Source organism: Rhipicephalus microplus, unplaced genomic scaffold (assembly GCF_043290135.1).
Source record: "Rhipicephalus microplus isolate Deutch F79 unplaced genomic scaffold, USDA_Rmic scaffold_94, whole genome shotgun sequence".
In the NCBI taxonomy this organism is placed as follows: Eukaryota; Metazoa; Arthropoda; class Arachnida; order Ixodida; family Ixodidae; genus Rhipicephalus; species Rhipicephalus microplus.
In genome coordinates, this window is record NW_027464666.1 from 576,891 (window position 1) to 597,656 (window position 20,766).

General features: G+C 42.4%; 1 protein-coding gene across 1 annotated transcript; it reads right to left on the minus strand.

Moving 5' to 3' along the window:
* Nucleotides 1-633: 633 nt before the first annotated feature.
* On the minus strand, nucleotides 634-18,707 carry LOC142790296 (protein brambleberry-like). The gene is made up of 12 exons (XM_075885237.1): nucleotides 18,338-18,707; nucleotides 17,009-17,137; nucleotides 15,674-15,835; nucleotides 14,461-14,707; nucleotides 13,478-13,594; nucleotides 11,936-12,115; nucleotides 11,294-11,500; nucleotides 9,315-9,435; nucleotides 8,411-8,499; nucleotides 6,108-6,340; nucleotides 3,177-3,262; nucleotides 634-2,077 (listed from the first exon to the last, which is right to left on the minus strand). The coding sequence occupies exons 1-12, from the start codon at nucleotides 18,578-18,580 to the stop codon at nucleotides 1,951-1,953; spliced, it is 1,941 nt and encodes a 646-aa protein (XP_075741352.1). The 5' UTR covers nucleotides 18,581-18,707; the 3' UTR covers nucleotides 634-1,950.
* Nucleotides 18,708-20,766: the final 2,059 nt, after the last annotated feature.

Here is a 20,766-nt window from a genome sequence, read left to right on the forward strand (position 1 = left end):
CCCCCCTTTTTTTTTAATTTCCATTTAGTATCTTTTTGAAGAGCAGGCTCCCCACTTTTTGGAAAAGGCACGACCGACATATCTGTTTTAGTAAATGTGCTTGCTCGATGCGTGGGTTGGCTTTTGCACTAGAAATTCGTTCTCACCATGGCCACACAGTGAACAGTAACAACGGGAAGACCGCGCCCACCAAACCACCATCGGCCAATTTTCGCAGGTGCTGCCTCTCGCCTATGGCACACTTTTGGTAGAAACCGAGTTTTTTGCGCTAGCAATGGGAAGAACATGCTGGTGGCAAAACACACAAGCTTTTATAAAGGTATCTTTGTGTCAAACTGGATTTCAGTTTACACCCTGCAGCAGTTGGAGTGGCAGGGCCCAAGCAGGAGCGTAGCCAAAAATTTTATCGGGAGAAAGGTGAGGTGGGGGGGGGGTTCAATTACATTCTGCATGTTTGTGCATCTATTGTATGTGTGTGTATATACATGCATAAAAAACATCGAAAAGAGGGGTTGAACCCCCAACCTGGCTACACCCGTGGGCCAGAACATGTGTTGGCAGTGATGAGGCTCCTTATTCGGCTCTCTTCCTCCGAGTGTTTCCTTTATGGCTATACAGGCAAGTGGGGCACACTTCAGTGAATGAACACGTAATGAACTATTTATTAGGTAAATCAATGGTACAAAAGTGACCAGTTGCACCAGATGATCACAGTAACGGTAATACGTACAATAAATGGTTGCCCTTAAACTTAAAGGGGTCCAGCAACATCTTTTCAGTCAATTATCAAGCGATCGTCTTTCCATTTCTGAACAAGTGTTGCAGGGCCCCTCTAAAGTAGCACTTGTAGCAAATGAAAGCAAGCTTTAAATAAGCAGTGATAAAATTACGTAAGAATGTCACAAGTAAAAAGTGAAAAATGAAAAAGAGAAATATAAAAAAGACAGAAAAGAACAAGTTCATGACATAACTGCTCTTTAAGCACAAGTAAAACAACATCTAAGGGTGCCTAGATGAATGTCATGGCTGAATGGTGATAGAAACTAAGTTACGTGCAGTCTGACCAAAGCTACAAGTATAAAACTGAACACTTTGTAGCATCGCATGGCATAAGCTGTTAGGGTATATGCAGCAGCATTTTCGTACGCATTGACAATCACACAATTATGCCAGCCAACAAACCAGAAGGAATTTGTAAAGCCTTTAGGTGATGCTGTCCTAAAGTGTAAGCAATAAGGTTTTCGTCAGCTGAGGGAATGCACAAACATCGTTCAAAGGTATGTGGGGTTATCAAATTGACTCAACCTTTAATGCAAAGCAGCGATGCGCAAAAACAGCATGTTTTGAAGTTGCATTTCTGAACTGTATTAGACGTCTCACAACAGCGACATCATAAAGAATGCTGCCACCTGCATTATTGAAACTGTGGCACCTCCGAGGAGCAGAAGAAGGGAGAGCATCACTGCACTGAAGTGCACTCGACATTCTGTTTGCACTGCATGCACCATGGTGTGGTATGTGTCCAAAAAGTACACTAGTAGTGGACCAAAAAAAAGTTAGTCGAGAAGCAAGATCAGAAAATGTAAACTTTTTTCTGTGGAATGGATTGAGTGCAAGCAACTATTCTGAACAAAAGCATATATAGATAATTACAGTTAGAAACCATTGTCACAAGTTAAAAAAAGCACCAAACTTCACACAGGCTTTGTCGTAAAAAACATTTGTCAATTTTCAAAGCGGCAAGACCAACTGCGACTGTTGTACTATTGTAAATGAAAATGTGAACAAAAAACAAATGACTAGCACTCCCATACGTTGAAAGTTTTTGTGGCCAATGCCTTAGCCCACAAAAGGACACGAAAAAAACACTAAAACACTAAAAACACTGAACACTAAAAAAAAGTTGATGTGACCGACATTAATGTCATGCATTATGTTGTGCGGACGTGACTAGCAGTGGTGATAACAGAAGTCCAGTCCCTTGACGCAAGTGCCTTTACATGGTGCGCCAGATTTGTTCCTTCCGCTGCAGCGGCGCCGAGACCCACTGGATAACAGCGACGTATTCGAAGCAATGCTGGAAAAGAACGATGGTCTTTGTTAGCTAAGCATACGCAAATCAGAAAGTGATAAAACTTAGTAATTTAACTTTAGAAAGGAATGACCTATCACAGCAACTTTCTTTCACAGTGGGGATAGCCATAGTTGGTCAAAAAATCCTGCACGGATTGGAAGCAAGAGTAATAAAAGTGAAATTTGACAAATGATAAATATAAACACAGATCACCTGAGATTTTATGAGCATTGTTCAATGGCATTGTTGCTGTGTTGTTGTCGGCAGGATCGCCATTGATGTCCCAGTCTGCGAAGTGCCCATTTCAGGAAGCCTCCTCATTGGGAGTTACATGGTGCATCAAAGCGCGATTATCACGAGAGCCTAATTTGTAGACTTTGCATGCATCTATGGCAAAGAACTGCGCACCAATGATCGGGCATCCTTGGAAACACCAGTATGTAACGCACGTGTAGAGTTTCCACATCGTACACTACTGCGTAGCCTGCTGTGGCCCATGAAATATGTGCACAGACGCAAGGTATGCTAATATGAAGTGCAAAACCGCGTACATTTTATCAAGAAGTACTGTTACTAAAGTATACCCATCCCTGCTGCGACGAGTTATAACACCACCGACACATGGTAACTTCTATTGTAGGCGCAAATGCACTCAACATGCAGACTCCTGCACCAATAGCTTATGCTTCTCTACCAATTCCAATGTCTCGGCTTTTATTGAATGATGTGCTGAATCACGTAAACAGGTATGCACAATTCACAAAGATGAATGGATTGATGCCGGAAGCCCAGGTTTGCACTTTAATACAGCAATAGAATGCCTAACAAAGTTTTCTATGATCGGCTGAGTGTGCTCACTTTTGGGAACTAGTACATCAGGGCAGACACACCTGATCAATGTGGATTGTGGTACATGTCAGAACATCTCATATTAACCCCCCCCCCCCTCACACTATAGAAAACAGTCTCCCTTCACGACCTTTATCAAAATGAAATAAGCATTCATTTCCGGAATCTATCGGGGCCGTACCACAATACCAAAAGAGGTGAACGTAGCTTACCACTCAGAAAGATGCTCTGTGCTTAATGTGCTGCCACTTACCTTCGGTCTGGCGAATCGCGGAAGCTGGCACGAGAACCCCTTCCGAAGCAGGAAAGGAGGTTTTGCTTCGTCAAGTGTCCAGTCTCCTACAGGGAAAGAGAAAAAAAAACAGAACTGAGCAAATAGCTTTGACAAAATAATAACATTATACTATGGCAACAGCCCCGATTACTCAGTTGTTGGAAATTCCAGCGTCTCTAAGATGCATGCGTATGACTCGGTAAACTGGACCTGAAGGAACCAGGGAAATATGCTCCATTTAACGGGAGTTCTGTACGCTGAGAGAGGAACAGAGGTAAAAAATTCAAGCACTAAGCTAATCATATGAGAGGTTTATTGAGAATCTACTATAATTTAGGGCAAAACGTACAGAGTTTATTGTGATCCTATAGCCTACAGTAAATGAGCTCGGCTCATCCAAGCAGAAACTGCTCCTGCTATGCCATAGTCAAGCAACCAAAGCCATTTCCCTTCAACTCTCAGTCATCAAAAGTGTGGTGTTTCGGTTTCACGAAGAGCTAGTTCCGATTTCATGTAAAGTATTTTCGCCTTTAGGGGGCGCTATCCTGTGTATATTTGCGGGGCATTGTATATAATAAAACAGTTCCTGCTTGGTTACCAGCTGCTGCGTACTTCTTGTCGGGCGGCGCTTTAGTGCCGTGCCCTGTGTTCTTCGTGCGGCGCGTCTGCCACACGATACTACAAAAAGATGGTGAAAAAAAAAAATCTACAGTACACTCGCAGAATCAATAATGCTCAAGGATGGTTCAGATAGTGGTAACTGGGACTTCGATGTGGTGTTCGCCGATCCTTTTATTTACGGGTGCGCACATTTGCAAAATAGATTTGTGTTTCACCACTTTTATGTAGGAGTGGCAAGAAAAGGTGGAAGCACTGACTAAGTAAAGTCAGTGCTCTTGTTAATTACAGTGTGACCCCAGTTTAACTAACGATTTTGTCAATTACTACAGATAGCTATGCAAAGAAATGCGCAACGACGGTTCACATGATGTCTGATGTGCCACATTGCAACAGCAATGATAAAAAGGTACTCCATCGTATAGTGGCTGCAAATTTGGTCTAGCCACTTATGTAAGCAGCACATAGAAGCTGTCTGTTGAAACAGTGGAAAAGAGCCCCAAGAGCATTTACCGAGTACAACCATAATAGATACCAGTGCTGGAAAGTGATTGTTTCTGCATGCATAGTTGAAGCTACATATGTAAGCTGAAATGCACACTGCACTACGAAGTTATTTGTGAAGTTTGTGTGTATGAGTTATTTTTCGTTTTAATTTGTGGCAAGCACCAAAGGTGGTGGCAAAGGCTGTCAAAGGCACTTGCAGACTATGATACCTAAAGAATGCAGAACTCTCGTTATGCCTATGAGAACAAGGCGCCTCCTACTCTTCACACGTGAACATAATGGGCTGGTAGAAAGAAAGCTCGATTTTAAAAACTTGCAATGTTGCAAAATTTTCGTTTCATATACGAATGATACTCACAATTACATAAAGCAACATGCAAGAATTTGCGGTCGGGAAGGATACGTATTTTGATGGGACACGCTTTTTACGATGAATCAAATAGGTACTCCATTGCACACCAATGACACCCAATTCTATGGCTCAGATTAAAAACTAAACCTCAGTTTAAAAAACTATAGCTTACATTCAACAGGGCTAAGCTGCTAAAATTGCCGTGTACCTTACTACCTAGTCATATGAAGAAATTTTTAAGAGGCAAAGCTTGCTATTAGGCACTTTTAGCAGATTGTTTACAATCTGCTCCAGTCAGACCTGTGTACACGAGTGATTTACACACAAATGCATTAAAAGGACTGTAGTGCACATGTGCAGAATTATTGTGCGAGCAGCAAAACGTAAAATGTATATTTCCCTATGTTTATATAATAAACTGAACAGAGGATGGAGGTGCATCCACTCTGTTTCGCCGTGGTTTTGCAGATAAAGCTGACCGTGTCGCAGCAAAACGCGCTCGTCATAAACGCGAAATCTATGCAGTTCCACGCCTCTCTCAGGACGCTACATCTACGCAGGCTAAGCGTAAGATATGCTCAGTGAAAATAATCTAGTATCAAGAAAAATTTTTTACAACTGCAATGAAGATAGGCTCGCTGCACAAATACGAGCTTACTTCTATTGACCAAAGCCAATTCAGAATCGCTCGCAGTCAGACTCGGAACTCTCAATTCATTTTGTCTTTTTTTCTGCACAAGTTTGAAAGTGAAATTATGCCATACTAAATGCAATTTGAAAGACCATTATAGCAACAAAATAAAAAATCACAGCATATCCATGGAGTGAATGATGATCAGTGGCGCGAAGCGTCCGTCAGCGCACCGGTGCTTCCGTCCGGCCGTTGGTTCTTGCTTCCGTCCGTCTGCGCGACCATCTGTACACCCATCCATCGCCCGTCTGTCTATGTGCCCATTCGCGAGTCCATCCACCTGTCTGTCTGTTCGTGCATCCGTTCGTACGTCTGTCTGCTAGTTTCTCTGTCTGTACGTTCTTATCTCCATCAATCCATCCATCCATCCATCCATCTTCTAGTCTGTCAGTCCGTCCATTCGTGCGTTCATCAAGTGAACACTCCAAATACCTTTACCTCTCAACTCGCATCCCCTGCGGCACATACCCGCTCTAGAGTGGGTATGTGCGACCGGTGGCTTTGTACTACTACATACATACAAGTGATGGACAGACCCACGCCTTAATGAGTTTCACCTCTAGAAGTCCGCTTTTTACTCTTCAGTACCTCCTTGCCAGATCAGACACAGCTCATCTTACTTCCTAAAAGGCATGAATACACATGTACTACACTGAAAGTCCGCGTCGACACTTTTTTTGATAAACACTGCCGCAGCTGACCGATTACATTGAGTCAAGTGATGAACATATTAAAAGCTTACATTCCTTGATGTCTGAAACAACGGCCTTTCGGGGCTGGCAACAGGAGTTGAGGTGGCAGGCACGACGTCTGGCACGGCACAGGCTTCTGCATTTCTCAACAGCCAGCCCGACACATCAGCATCGCTGTCATTCTCGGCATCGCTGGCAGGAGGCGTCGCGCGTCTTTCTTCCAGTAGTGGTGTGCTGCTCCGTGACCCTGCAGCCGACATTCCACTGCCATGCTTCAACGACCCTGTTGGAGAGTTGACAGATTATAGAGGACCCCTAGGTAATAGAAGAGGGACAAAAACATGATAAAAAATTATTGTTGAACAATGCCTGATCATTCAGATGCTGCTGCAGCATCGATACTTATTCCACCGAGCCAACATACATGAAAGAATGCTAGAGAAATTCTCAAATGGCTGTAAAATGAAATGAAAATAGTTAAGACAGTAGTTTACACGTGTGCCTGTAAAGACTATTTCAGAAGTTTCAGTGAGATGTTGTAATGTAATTGACAACCATAACACCTTTTCCTTGTTTGCTGTTACGTTTTTGGTAGCCAAGATTTCTCCTCTGGACTGTGAAAGGTGCTCTCTCACTCAATTAGCGAAAGATGCATTGGGTCTTACTGGAACATTTCTACACATTTGCTTTTCTGGATTACAGCGACAGGTTAAAAGTGGCAAAAACCATCTTAAAGGGACACTAAAAACAAATAACAATTTATGTCAGAGTGAAAGCTCAATGCATGACAACATCAAAAATGACAATATTATAAACAGCTGTGCCCTACTTACTGAGAAATTAAAGTAAATGCACAAGAATACACGCGCCGCAGTAGGACACTTGCAAAATCATCCCGATGACATCAGAATTACAGCCTACAATTAATCACTAGTAATTTAACTAGCTGCATTGAATAAAGAACATTCCATGCATCAAGAGATGCAATGCGTTTCCGCTTGTTCATTTCTGCTTGACTCGTGGGAAAAAATAACCGCCAGATGTTACTATGGGAAAGGGCGCGAGTGGTTCAGAAATTCAACTTTCGCCTGGTTAAACTGGACAGGTCGCGGCTTCTAGCGGGGCCTAATTGAACGAAGCACATCTGCCATCTCGAAGGCCATGCCACAAAATTGTTCAATGGCTGTTGTTGCCGCTGTGAATCCCTATACTTTCACTCTGCTGCTACTATTGTCGGCGGCCACGCAGTAAAGCCGGGCTATGTTGTGCCGAGCAACAATGACGTGAATGTGTACACTTTTAGGCGAGTAATGTGAAGTGCGCTAATGCGATGCGGACAACTAAAACGTGACTAAAGAAGCAGCACTTCCTTGGCAAAAAAAAAAAAAAAAAAACAGTACTACGAGTTTCCTGGAATGCTATTTGGTCAATCAACATCGACTTCATATTTGCCTTTAGTCTCCCTTAAATGTGTGGGCACAATGAAGGAGTGGTGATAAAGAAGCTGCCATAAGTAGCAGTCTTCAGTGATCCTAGTGGAACTGGCTATACACAAAACATTCTTCCAGAACTGAATACTGAAAGAAAGCATTAACACTTCAATAGAACAGACTATTTGTTGAGTTGGTTAGGATTAGTAGTTGCAAGTCAGTGCCAGTATCGATGCGTCTTCCTCGATGCTCGTGCTGCTTGTACTGTTTTTAAATGAAATAGGGCAAACTGTGCTTTCTCATCTTTTTTTTTGTACATATGCACGAGGCGTCGAGTTGCATTCTTGCTTTAATGTGTGAAGGTAAGTTGACACTTTCTAAGCCGAGTCTTTGCTTTGTAAGAAACTGCAGTTACCCTCACCCCACCTCTTTCAAAATGGGCATTTTTATGAAAATCTGTGGAAATTCGTATTTCGAAACACCCGAACAATACAATGTGGAGAACATCAGGTCCATCCAAGATTCATCAACTACACATTCTTCAGTCTTAATTATATTGCTGCATACAGAAATTTGACACTTGTAAAAGGTAATAAAATACTACTTAACATTTTTTTTTAAGATTTGTTTTGAAAAGGTTACAATAAATATTTGAAGCAAAACTCACCGCAAGACACTTTTTCAGCTTATTTTATTTAGGTAGAATGTCATAAACGGTGCCAATCATTACTTCAAACTTTTGAGCAAACTGTGAACAAGCTGGTCATTTATTTTAAGACAACTTCCATGCTAATGAAAGGACTTCAATCCGAGGGACTGGTTCTACTAATAAAAAAAAACTATTCCTTGACTGCAATATACAGAATGGAAAACGATGTTAAACTTATCAATGCAGTGGCATCAGCTATGCTGAAGCAACTTACTTCTTCTCAATAGGTTGTCCGATGGTGTTGCTGTACCTGAAGCACGACATTCGTACCTTCGATCATCCTCTGTGTATACTGCTTCAGTACTAAAGGCAACGAAAAGAAAAAAGAGAACATGCCAGGTCAAAAAATATGTAAATTAATCCTGTAAATAAAGGACTTAGGAAAAAAAAGTTCAAAAAGCTAAAGAAATTTTACGGTCAAAAGTTCTAAGCCACAGCTTGTGAAAATACGTTCAGCTTGTAGCTGTCAGTTTTGTACTAGATTCAAAGAGCTCCAAGGATCGCAGCTTCCAATAAATGGCTACTCCATGTCAACTCTGCCAGCCCCGTTAATTAGCAGCATAAATATAAGTTCAACACATGACATTGTGTGCCGATGCGACCTCCACTACTATATTCGCACAACTTACTTGCAACAAACACAGACTTAAAAACGAATGCACAAAAAAAAAAAAATTCACCACGTAAAGAACCACATTCTGTACTCAGAAAGCAACGTCTCCATTCTACGGTACATTTTGAACATCACTCAAATACTCTTGAGAGCCACTGGAGCAATGCAATGAGCAGCAGCAGATGAATGAAATGTGAAAAGGAACTACCGCAGCCACTAAAAGCTTTGTATATCTGCAGTGGATTTGCGATGATCACGATCTTGCATTTGGTCCACATTTTCTTTATAAACCTTACACCACCTCATGTCATGCATTTTGACATCACGCAGTTAAGAGTAATGAAAGCCTCTCTGTTTTCAAAGGTCTCTTTTCCCTTGCTTTTTGAACAAACTGATTTGAAGGAAACCCAAGATTTGCTGTGCTCTGGTAACACAATTTCGATATACATATACTGATAAGGTGACTCAAAGTTGAGAAATTGATTGTGAATGCAGAGTTGCTTGCCTGGAAAAGGTGAAGCCATTCGCAGCCCTCGAGCAATCTTTGTAAGGTCGTGCATCAAGAGCAAGATGCCGAGATGAGCGGCGCTGAAACAATCCTCGAATGGCATGGCACGCCAGGTCCCCTAGGCAGAAGATAAATTACAATACACTCTCAGCAAACAATATGTACTCTCAAAATGAAATTGCTGCTTAAAGAGGTGGTGCCACCTATTGTATCGCGCATCAAACGTGACGCACGGAGAACACGAGGCCCGGCGCCCGAAGCGCAAGCCAAAAAGGAAGCGACAGACCGAGACCCGGGAGGAAAGCTCTCTCTGCACACAAGCATGGCCAATATTATATACATTTGTAAACGCCCTCTGTGGAGCCAGAGACCCAGTTCCGAAACTGGAAACGTAACGCCAACACCACACCACCACATTTGTGGCTTGCAGGCTCTTTGCTGCAAGCGTTCCTTAAAGTTTCCGGAATAATGATACACACATCAAGATTCATTTATTCTCACTAAATAAATTAATATAGCCTTTTTTTTATAGAGATAATTTTTCGTTTCGGTTCCTAGGCACCGAATTGGGCTGTGACACAACAGTGTAGCTTGGCCACGTAACCACACAAAGCTGTGACATACGTCGTGCTGATTATCAACTGCTCTCACTGGCTTTCTCGCACATGCATGCCGCACAATACCAAAAAGTAAATGCGTAGCAGCCACAATGCTTTGCAAGGTCTATACGTCGCTCAAGTCACTACAATAGGCGTGTGCACGGGAAGGGGTTAGGGGGTAGTCACTTCCACAGTCACCTATGAAAGTAGGTGTGCAAACACATACCGACACATTGACATAATAGGGAGGGGATGCACTGCGATAAACCTCCGTTCCCTTGAAGGGAAAACCTTCGCTCGCCTACACTACAACTTTCGTTGCCTTTTTCACAGAGCTAGGACAGTTCTTGACGCGCTTGCGATGGGCTTAGCTTGGAAGAATGAGCATTTAGGTACCCTTTGGAGGCGAATTAAAATGTATTCAAAACATTTGTTGGGTCAGATCCTTTGTGTGGAGTGTCCTCGCATACAGAGAAAACCCACAAGGGGATTGCTTTAGCCTCAAAATGTCATGGCACCACCCCTTTAAGTAGGACAAATGCCTCTAATATGACAAGTTTTTCACTTGAATTCTGGCCCTTGTTTATCTTTCACTAAATGAAACTCCTGTTAAAACATTTAACTGGTACCAAGTTTCGTGCAGTGTGTCAGCACTGCGCATCCCTAAATAGCACGCAGTTGTCTTTTTTTCAAATTATAGCCATTGCGACTCTTCCGCCATTATGAACAATAGTGACATACAATTAAGAATACTAAGTGGAGTAATTGAAGCAATTGAACACAAAATACACTCACAACACAAGTATTTTCAAACCTTTTCACTAATGTGTATTGAGTGATTGATAAAACGGATGACGACTAGACCAATCCGTAAAGTACGACATGAAGCACTGCGTGAGCCAAGAAATGTACGCAACAATTGTGATGGCAAAACTATTGTCATTTATAACTCGTAATTCAATGTACCTATTTGTTTTATTGAGGCTTCATCGCGCAAAACTGGTGTTACTGAGCCCAGTCACTGGCTTAACCCCAGTAGAATTTATTGCAGCGTTTAATATAATAAAACTGGAATGAACGTAAGGCACACCTTAGCGAAGGACTCCATTTAAGTAGATTGTTTTGAAGCATTCCCCGCAAAGCAAAGTGCACAATCTTTCATTCCACTCAACCTGTATGCGACAAACTGCAGCCAGTAATTTGATCTCGTGAGCACCAGAGTAATGTGCCGAGCAGTAGCACGAGAATAATGAGCATGAACAGACATACGTAGCCAGCTCGAACAAGACCGACTTAATTTGACATGTTAGTAGACACACTGGTCTCAAAGCTCTTAGTGTACACACAGATAAGTAGAGCATAATAGAATGCACGCACCTACAAGAAAGATGGCCAACAAGATGGTCAGAGGCCCAAAGTCGAGGCTGAAACTCTCCTGAATGCTGGCAATTGCGTTGGTGGGCACAATGAAGAGCAGAAACAAACGTGATGGCATTGGGAACTGGAGGAAAGCTGCGAGGAACATGGCTACCAGGAGGTAACAACAGTGCAGTACGCAGCAGTAGATTGCACCGAGTTGGCCACCTGGAGAGAAGTAAATAAGCAATCTTGTAAGCAAAGTCTCAATTGTCTTGACTTGGGCAAGCGAGCTTAACTCGAACATAACTAGAAGCATTGTAAATAGGCGCGGACAGCTACAGGTAGTCTTGCATTGCTGTCCTCGTTTCTTCACACTTCTGAAATGCATATTCAAAAGTTCGAATGTTACTACTCGGTTGTTTGCCTTGAAGTTTGATTTCGTGGCAATGCAGATTTCATGGCAATGCAGATTTTGTGGCATAGCAACTGCAGTTTGGAAAAAAAAACCTTTCCGGGCAGGTTACATGCAGTGAACTAAGGTTAATCGTTCGTTTCGAACAGTGTAATATGTGTTCAATAACTTGAAGTGCTGAAATATCCACAAGCTCAGCCAAGAGTAAAGAACACAAAACAACAAGAAAAAAAAAAACAAGTGCCAACCTGTGCTGTGCAGTAGCTGTACCAGCCAACCAAACTTGCTGTCCATGTCTTTTCGCATTGTGTCGATCACTTCCTGTACGTAACTGATGCTGGAATTTATCTTGCGAAGGTTGTTCAGAGTCTCCTCAAAACGCACAGCAGCAGTTTCCTGGCGACCAAGAACCTCTAGAGTTGTTTGCTCTGAAAAGTACCAAGTATACGCCTTGGCAACACTGGTGGTAAAGTACTAGAGCAATAGCAGTGTAATGCACCAGCACGAAGGGAGTAATAATAATATTGATATTAGCAGTAATGGCAACGACTTCCAAGGTTTCATGTGCCGAAACCAAAATATGAATACGAGGCGTTCCGTAAAGGAATAGAATATTCAGAAGGATTTTAATTGCCTAGAGTTCCTTAAAAGTGCCCCACAATCTAAGCACATTGTTGTTCTTGAAATAATATGTAGGGTTTTACATGCTGAAGGCACGATATGAACCAGAGGCATGCTGTAGTAGAGGGATCTGGAAACTGACCACCTGGTGCTCTTTAATGTCCACTAACATTACGTAGTTCACAAGCCGCTAGCATTTCACATTCGTGAAAATGCTACTGCTGTCGCAGAGAGCGCACCTGTTGCGACTCTTGGGCCAGCCGCTGTGCATCGTCACCACTGTGGTGTACGGGTGTTTGTTGCCTATTGTCTCTGTCGAAATGAGACTGCAGTGGCCCGAAATCAAAACCACGCTCTCTTGCACAAACACCTTATGTGCCTTATGGCTGGTGCAAACAGCGCTTAACATTCAACATTGAGCTGATTATTTAAAATAAACATCACACATCTTTTTCTGAGAAACAGATTCATGCAGAAGGAAGTGGTACATTTATTAAATTACAAAAATGAAGGGTTATAAAGTTTAAAATGAAAGCTACCATGAATAGCAGAAGTTGGTACATTCATAGCAGAAGTTGACAGCATGAATAAAACAAACGTGTCTCCTATTGCTGCATAGGCAAAACGGAAGACAAGCTTAAGACAAGGATACAAGCTGCTTCGAATGAGCAGCCTTTAAGAAATCAAGAAAGCCAGCTGCACAAATATAAGTAACAACAGATCAGCACTGCAAGTATGAGGTAAATATGACGCTCCTCATCAAGTGCTCCTTTCAAAAGAACAAAAAGATTTCAAAGTTTTGAAACAGCTCAGAGCAGAACAGTGGTTAAGAGGCACCAGAACGGTAGGCGCGAGAATGCCCGACAGCAGAATAGTTTGCATAGCGCAAGTACTTTTCGTATCCCGTACGATTGCCACAGCCAAGAATGTAGTTGCACTCAAATGTGCAAAGCTGTATTTGCAAACTCATCTTACTAATATGAAAATGAAGAAGTATGCCTTCCATCGGCACACGTTCCAGTGACAGCAATGCTCATCGATATCTGTTTCATGGGATGTTTGTACTACGACAGCAAGTAACACCAGACAAAAACTTCAGTCGATGCAAATTAGTCCAGCGTGGCGAAATATACTAGAGGAAGTGATACCAAATTTGAAAAGTAACGTACCTAGCCTTTCTTGCAAGAACTTGGCATAGTCTTGGACAGCCTTCAGGTCTTTTAGAAGCTCTCGATGGTTCACCTGCCGCTGTTGCTCGTTGGACAGCATCATGGTGCTAGCAGCGTCTGTTTAAAAACGAACATCAAGCCTAAGAAATGAGACATATCTGAATCGGCCTGCTTTCCAACATCATAAAATTGAAAAACATTACAAGTGGCATTCTATCGCAGTTAAGAACAAAATAAAATTTGCAGCATCTGATCTACGTGTAGTAGTTGAAATATTAACATGATGCAAGTTAAGGTTGATCATACATAACAAGATATGAAATCTGAAAAGAGTCTTTTTCTATGAACTGAAGCGACATAAGTTTCTTAATCGAAAACAAACAAAAAAACTTGCTTCACATTGTTATGGAAAAGAAGAGGCACCGTATCGACGAGGCTGGGAATTAGATGTACTAAAAACCAGCGGTAATGGCATGACCGGCTCACCAGCGATCGAGCGCAGACAACCCTTCGTCTTCCTCGTCAGGCACACACGCGCGTCGCCCCCTAGACTATCAATATACATGCATGTAGCAATAGTGACCACATCTTTTACAAATGCAGACAGATGTGCGTGATAGCACTTCCAATAGCACATCCAGTATAAATCCCTATCGACTGCCTCCATATGAGGTTCAGTCATGCTACCCAATTTGGGAGTGCACAAAGATTCTCTGCAATTTCACAAAATGGCAGCACTTGCTGCAATTTTTAATTAGAGTGATTGGCAACATGAATGTTACCAGTACTAAACTTTCAAGCTTTTCAGACTTGTAAACGTTTTATAAAAAGAACTTATGCTTGTAGCTTTAAGAACAGTTCCCATGAAAAGACGCAGTGCTCAGTCACAAGATAATTATTGACTGGACAATTGAAAAAAAATCTGTAGGGTGTAATACAACATTTAAGGCAAGGTACTACAGCTTCACGCACAACTAACTCACCAAGCTTCTTGCGAATAACGTTTGTCATCTGAGCGAGCTCCCTCTGTCCGGCAGCGATGAGAGCTTTCTCAAGCATCAGCTCCTTCAGGTTTGCGGCCACAAAGTTCTGCACACTCTGCTGGGAGCTCTTCAGCTTCTCCTGCTGCTGCATCAGGGCTTTCTGGCCAGAGGACATGGTCTCCAGTGTCTGACTCGTCAATTCACTCACTTTCTGCTGCTCTTGCTCCAGCTGAGACATTGCCTTCACCTTTTGAAGAAGGAAGAACAAAATGATGATTCTATGCCTTTTTGTCACTACAACTAAATACTACGGAAGAGCGAAATTGCCGCAATTATCACATAATTGTCGGAGCTTTACAGTGAAAAACCGTAATATGACGAGGAATGCCGTAGTCGAGGGCTCCGGAGATTGTTACCACCCAGGGTTCTTGAATGCACATCTAAACCTAAGAACATGGGCATCTAGCATTTCCCTTACATCCGAATGCAAAGACGTTCACCAAGATTCAAACACGTGATCGTGGGGTCAGCAGTCGAGTGCTGTAAGCACTAGACCACTACCGCAGGTTGCCCCCAATTAATCTGAATATAATGGGAAAATAGTATTTCCATAAATCAAATACTAAAGATGTTCCACACCACAGGTAAAGATAAATATAAAAATTGTGTTGGCACTGTATAGTGGAAAGCCTGTTCACATTTCATGCACACGAATGTCTGATCAAGACAAGGAATGTGCTAAGGTGATAGATTTGAAGTGCCATGCAATATGCACTAGGATGCCATAGATCTTAATGTTATCTGAAGTGGCAAGATGGACCTATATTACCAGTGTGCCAGCTGCGTTTGCAAACAAGCAACAACAAACACATCCTAGCATGTTCAATCTTACAAACGGAAGATGAAAGCCCAAGGTAGCGGTATATATCACTGTAATTTACTTAGGGAGTAAATTTGGAAGCATGGCTGACTACTTGCAACAATGTCATTTGCAATGATACGCCTTGCTGTAATGACAATGTAAGATCATTATATTAAAGTTGCAAGAGGGTAGTGTGGGTATTTTCTGTAAAGCTATACAAGTCATTTGGCACTACACAGGTGTGTCCCAGATTTGCACTAGCCATGTGCAAGATTCTTCACAAACGTTTCTGCTTGCTGCCCAAGTTGTCAAAACGGGAGCTTCAGTCTAATGAAACTGAACGATCCACACCTGCTGATCGGTGGTCCAAACCAACTTGTTAACTGTCATTTCAGTCTTGGCATAAAACTGCTGCTGCCGGGTGCTGTAGCACACAGCTCTGGCTCGGTTGCTGATCAGGTGGTAGGTGTTCCATGTGTGTTGGTCCATTCCTTGAGTGCATTGCCGTAAAGTCTGGAAAAAAAGAAAAAAAACCTAATGCTTGGCTGTGGTCAAATTTATACATCAAGAAAGGAATGATGCGACTGTGTTATTTACTGTTATGAAGAAATATACCAGGGAATCAAAAACTCAAAATGTGGCACTGGCGTCCGGAGCTGAACCAACAAAAAATTACTACGTAAATGCTGCCCACTTTCCGCAACTCTGCCTCTAAATTTTCAAACGCTGAAAATTTCACCTCTGCATAGGCATGTGTAGAGTTTCGCATCAGATGAGGCAAAGTTTCATCACACCACAGTCTATGCCTTTTCTACATATAGCACAGAGTTAAGCATGTGCTCTCTCCCCCACTTCCTCAACTTTATTGAAAGCCGAAAAAAATTGGCAGAATGAAAAAAGAAAAAGGGCTAAAAATAAAAAGTGTACAACTTCATGCAACTTTTACCAAAGGAAGTAAAAGGGGAAAGTAAAAAGTACACACTACCAAGCAAAAAGGCAGCAAATGAGCATAGGGTACTATGCATTTTTTTAATTATGTTTATGTGGCTTGATAGCACTCGGACTACAATTGCCCTGACACAACCATAAAGAATTATATCAGTTCACAATCAAGAAAAAAAAGTGCTAATCTTCTGACAAACTTGTTTGCAAAGAGAACAAGGTATAAAAAGACCGATCCACTAGAATATAGTAAGGAATCAGCAAAATCCATCAGCCATTTTGTAACTTTTCAACTGGCCCATAAAAAGATACTACACATCTTGAAACCAAACTATGAAACCATAGGCATGTGCATGAGACGGGTAGGGGGACCTAAGTGGTGGGTACACCCACCTTTTAGGCAGGCACAAAATCTACCCTTTAAGTTCAATTAATGGGGAGGGGAAGAGCAGCACAGCTATGAATTTTGTCCCCCGCCCCCCTGACTGCGCACGCCTATGCATGAAACTGTTTCTCAGACAATGTCTGAAAACGTAAAAAAAAAGAAAAAAATCAATTCACTAAAAGTTGCAGCAACTTAGGGGTGTCATTGCAGGTTTCAAGAGGCAAAAACTGTAGACAGCCACTTCTTTTGTCTTTCTCAGTTTCACACAAGCATGCAATCATTCACACAAGCCCACACACACATACCATCTCGCAGCTTTCCATCTAAAAATCCAAATGTACCGCAGGATGGATTCTTACCATTTCATCTGTGCAAGGAAACGTAGGCCGTCCTTCAACAGCTGACTGACAATTTAGTAGTCTCACACTGAGCTTTCCAAGGTCTTCTTCATTGAGCTTCGAGCAGGATGACGTCAAACCGAGTAGAACCTGCAAAACAAAGTTAAAAGATTCTAAACACATAAATTTTTCTACAAATCAGTGCCTATCTTGCCAAATGCAAATATGAGTACGTTGTCAGTGCTGACATATTAGTTTCTTGTGCTTAATATTCCTACTTAGACATAAAATATGTAAACTATAGTATGCTAAACAGTTTTCGTTTAATGCCATATATAATTAAGCAGACAGACACTAGATGGACGACAAGACGAATGAGCTACAAGACCATGCACGTAACGCGGAAGCAACGCTGGTCAGACGCTATGGCAGTTCTGGGTACGAACTTCCACAATAGAGGTTTCACAAGAGGAACGCGAGCCCGTGAAAATCACACATTTCTGAAAAGTAAGAACGGCGCGTCCATGCCTATGGCACGGCCACTGGATAAACTATGTTATCTTATCTCCGTTTATGACCACGAACGTTGTGAGGAACCCGTGTACATGACCCAACATGTTAATTGTCCAGTCAGGCCATACGCGGTTCAAATCCCGGCTGCGGCGGCTGCATTTCCGATGGAGGCGGAAATGTTGTAGGCCCGTGTGCTCAGATTTGGGTGCACGTTAAAGAACCCCAGGTGGTCTAAATTTCCGGAGCCCTCCACTACGGCGTCTCTCATAATCAAATGGTGGTGGTTTTGGGACGTTAAACCCCACAAATCAATCAATCAATCAGGCCATACGCGGCACATAAATTATGTTCGATTAAGAAAACTGTGTCCGGTATCATAATCGATGAAGCGCTAAATGTGCAGGTTCCGGTACCCAGTAAGGGCAACGTTGACACGACTACCGCAAACTACTTCCACCGAAGTTCCACGCGAAGTCTCAGTGCCGCCCACAACGAGAGGAATTTCGTACCGTTCTAATCGGGTCATTTTTGCCTGGATATGTTGAAAATGCATGCTTGGGTAAGCGACGAAAAAGTAACGCAACTATCCCAGAAGCCTCTAGACGGAATACTTTCCGGTGCTGCTTCTACAAAATGAACACAAATAAGCTAGCCATAGCCCCTCACACATCAAACGATTCGCTAAAGACGCGACATTCACAAGCACGTAATGCCAAAAAGAAAAGGAACACGTGCATACGGATGCAGAGCATGACAGTAGTGCATCACAATACTGCTTTAACACTAACTACAAAGGCACGCATAGGAGCCTAGGGACAATTTGCAAATGCGACTCACCTTGTGGTGGCACACGTCCAGTGTAGACATTTGAAGGCCGTACTTTTTTCCTTCCTGGAGGAAATCTTCGTCAGCCGTTTTCATTTCAAACGGCACCACGGCGACTGTCCCATCCTTTGTAAAGTCCTTCGGATCCGCGACCGGGGCGGTTGGTGCCACAGGCGCATTGCTTGCGAACCAGTCAAAGAAGCAGCTGGCACGAACCAAGATTGTCAAGAAAACCACGACCGTATAACGACGCATGGCGTAGGAACTGGTACTCCTCGGTAAGATACGACGATTAGCAAGCCCAAACGTGTCAGTGCGCAAAGCGGAGATCAGTTGTCAGACGCCGCAACGCATGCAAATTGGAAGCGCGCTTGAATGTCGCTCTCATACCGTTTATAAAGGGTCTGAAAGCATGCGATTGGTCTATGCTTCATGATGATGATTTGTACTTTCTAACAAACACTAAAGGTATATTTTAATAAACTGTTCAATTTTACAACTAATGTGTTATGTTGTTAAAATCAAAATCTAGAGTTAATTTTTTTGTTACAGGCTAGATATTAAAAACAGTAAATTATTTTAAAAAAAGTTCATTGGTTTTGGTTTCGGAACGTTCTGTCAACAGCCAAAGTTTGCGGAACGCGAAATGTTCGATAGAAGCTGAATTCCCGCTGTGTCTGTGGGTGTAGTTTTGAAATAAATGTTCCATACTTCACTTGGCATTCCGACCTATACAGTCACCAGCTTGATTACAACATAAATTCGCATTTCTTTTGTATACAACGTTCCGCAAACTTATGCTGTTGATAGTACGTTACCATGAACTTGTTGCACCACTTCTTTACTTCGTTTGTGCGGTAAAGTACTTAAAAAATAATAAACCCAACAAGGAAAATATACGTTGTGACGCGAAGTACCTACTCGCGTCAGTTGTTTCGATGAGTGATTTGCGCTATCGATATCCATGAGCGCGTGGCGACTTTGTTGTTGTCGGCGCCCAAGGGGGATCTCCGAATGAATGTTTCCCGCTTCCAAAAAAAAAAAAAAAGAATCTTCCCTTTTGACAATTTTTCTGCCTGCTAGTATTCGTGCTCCTTTCCCACGATTCTCCAGTTACATTTATTTGTTTTTAGTAGGCTCATGAACGAATACAAAGATTTACGAGCACGCGCACCTGGCGTCCACAGTGCCAACATCCTCGAACAGCGCTTACCCTCCTCTATGTCCATACGCTGGGCTTACTTCCCAACATGATTCTCTTCTGTTTTTAATGGCTGGGCTTCAAAAGTTTCACTTGACGCTCCCTCTTCTTTTTTCTTAATTGTTTTTCCCTCCATGCTACGCAAGTCTTGTCACTATGCTATCAGTTAAAGCACTCCTTTGTGCTAGTTTGTGCAAGCTCAACATAGGTTGCGGAGTTTTGCGCTGAATTGGCAGGGTTATGCAGCTTTTTTGAAAATAATGGGGGCCGAAGACCCCTGATACCACATTCCAAAAAAGTTTAATTCCCGTATCTTTTCTCCCGGAGGGCCAGGAACCAAAGGCAAGCCAACTTGATAACCACATCATCGTTTTATTCTTTCACCCTTTGATAAACAAGTCGTTTTCTGGACTCGAGCTAAAGGATTGGGGGAGAGGAAAGGGCACAAGATCATTGTGACCCCCTCCCCATGCAAAACCCTGCGCACGCATATGGGTGCAACAGTCTCCAACGATTCCTTCGAGAGAAACCGTCAACCACTACAGACGAGAAAGCATAATTAAACAAGGCTTTTTTTTTATTGCGACAATTCAGGTTGCTGTTCACCGAGGTTGATTTTGCAAAAGTGCCAAAGATGCTGCGTCACACAATTCGAGTCCAAACTCATGATGCTCCGTAAAAGTCTTACAATCGTGTAAACACCAACAAAATTTCAGAGTTGATCATGTACTATATTTACATATCTGGTGAACTCCATACACACATCACAGGCTACACAGGCAGCAATTTAAAATTTCTAAATTTCTTCAAACGAACAAGAGCAACTCCCCAGCAGCGTGTCAAGTGTTGACCCAATAAAAGCAGCATTTCTGCAGAGTAGGTATGTACCACTCACATAAACTGAAAATGAAAAGAGATTGGAACGTCACTTGGACATAATTCTTTCCAAACGCAATGCGTCATGAGTGAGTGACTCATCTCTACATGATGTAGGCTCAAGTTTATGAAAAAGCAACAACATATGACAAACTGAAGCCAGAGTAAACACCTAGTTCACTGATCTTATTCGTGAACTGTTGGCCTGTAGCAAGCTACCGCTGAGTTAACCTCCCATGGGTCATTTCACATGCATTTCAAATTTTTATGCAAGATTCTGAGATGCACAAATGTCATTAGCTAGATGCATAAAGACTCATTTCAGTGAATTTCAACATTCTTGTGCTGCAATTTGTGCTAGCAG

Excerpts from the sequence above, each read along its gene's own strand:
- LOC142790296 (XM_075885237.1), bottom strand. The coding sequence starts at position 18,580 with ATGCGTCGTTATACGGTCGTGGTTTTCTTGACAATCTTGGTTCGTGCC. Across the intron at positions 12,116-13,477 it reads GTTCTTGCAAGAAAGGCTAG|AGCAAACAACTCTAGAGGTT; the intron begins GTACGTTACTTT and ends GGTACTTTTCAG. Across the intron at positions 3,263-6,107 it reads TGTTTCAGACATCAAGGAAT|GAGACTGGACACTTGACGAA; the intron begins GTAAGCTTTTAA and ends CTTTCCCTGTAG.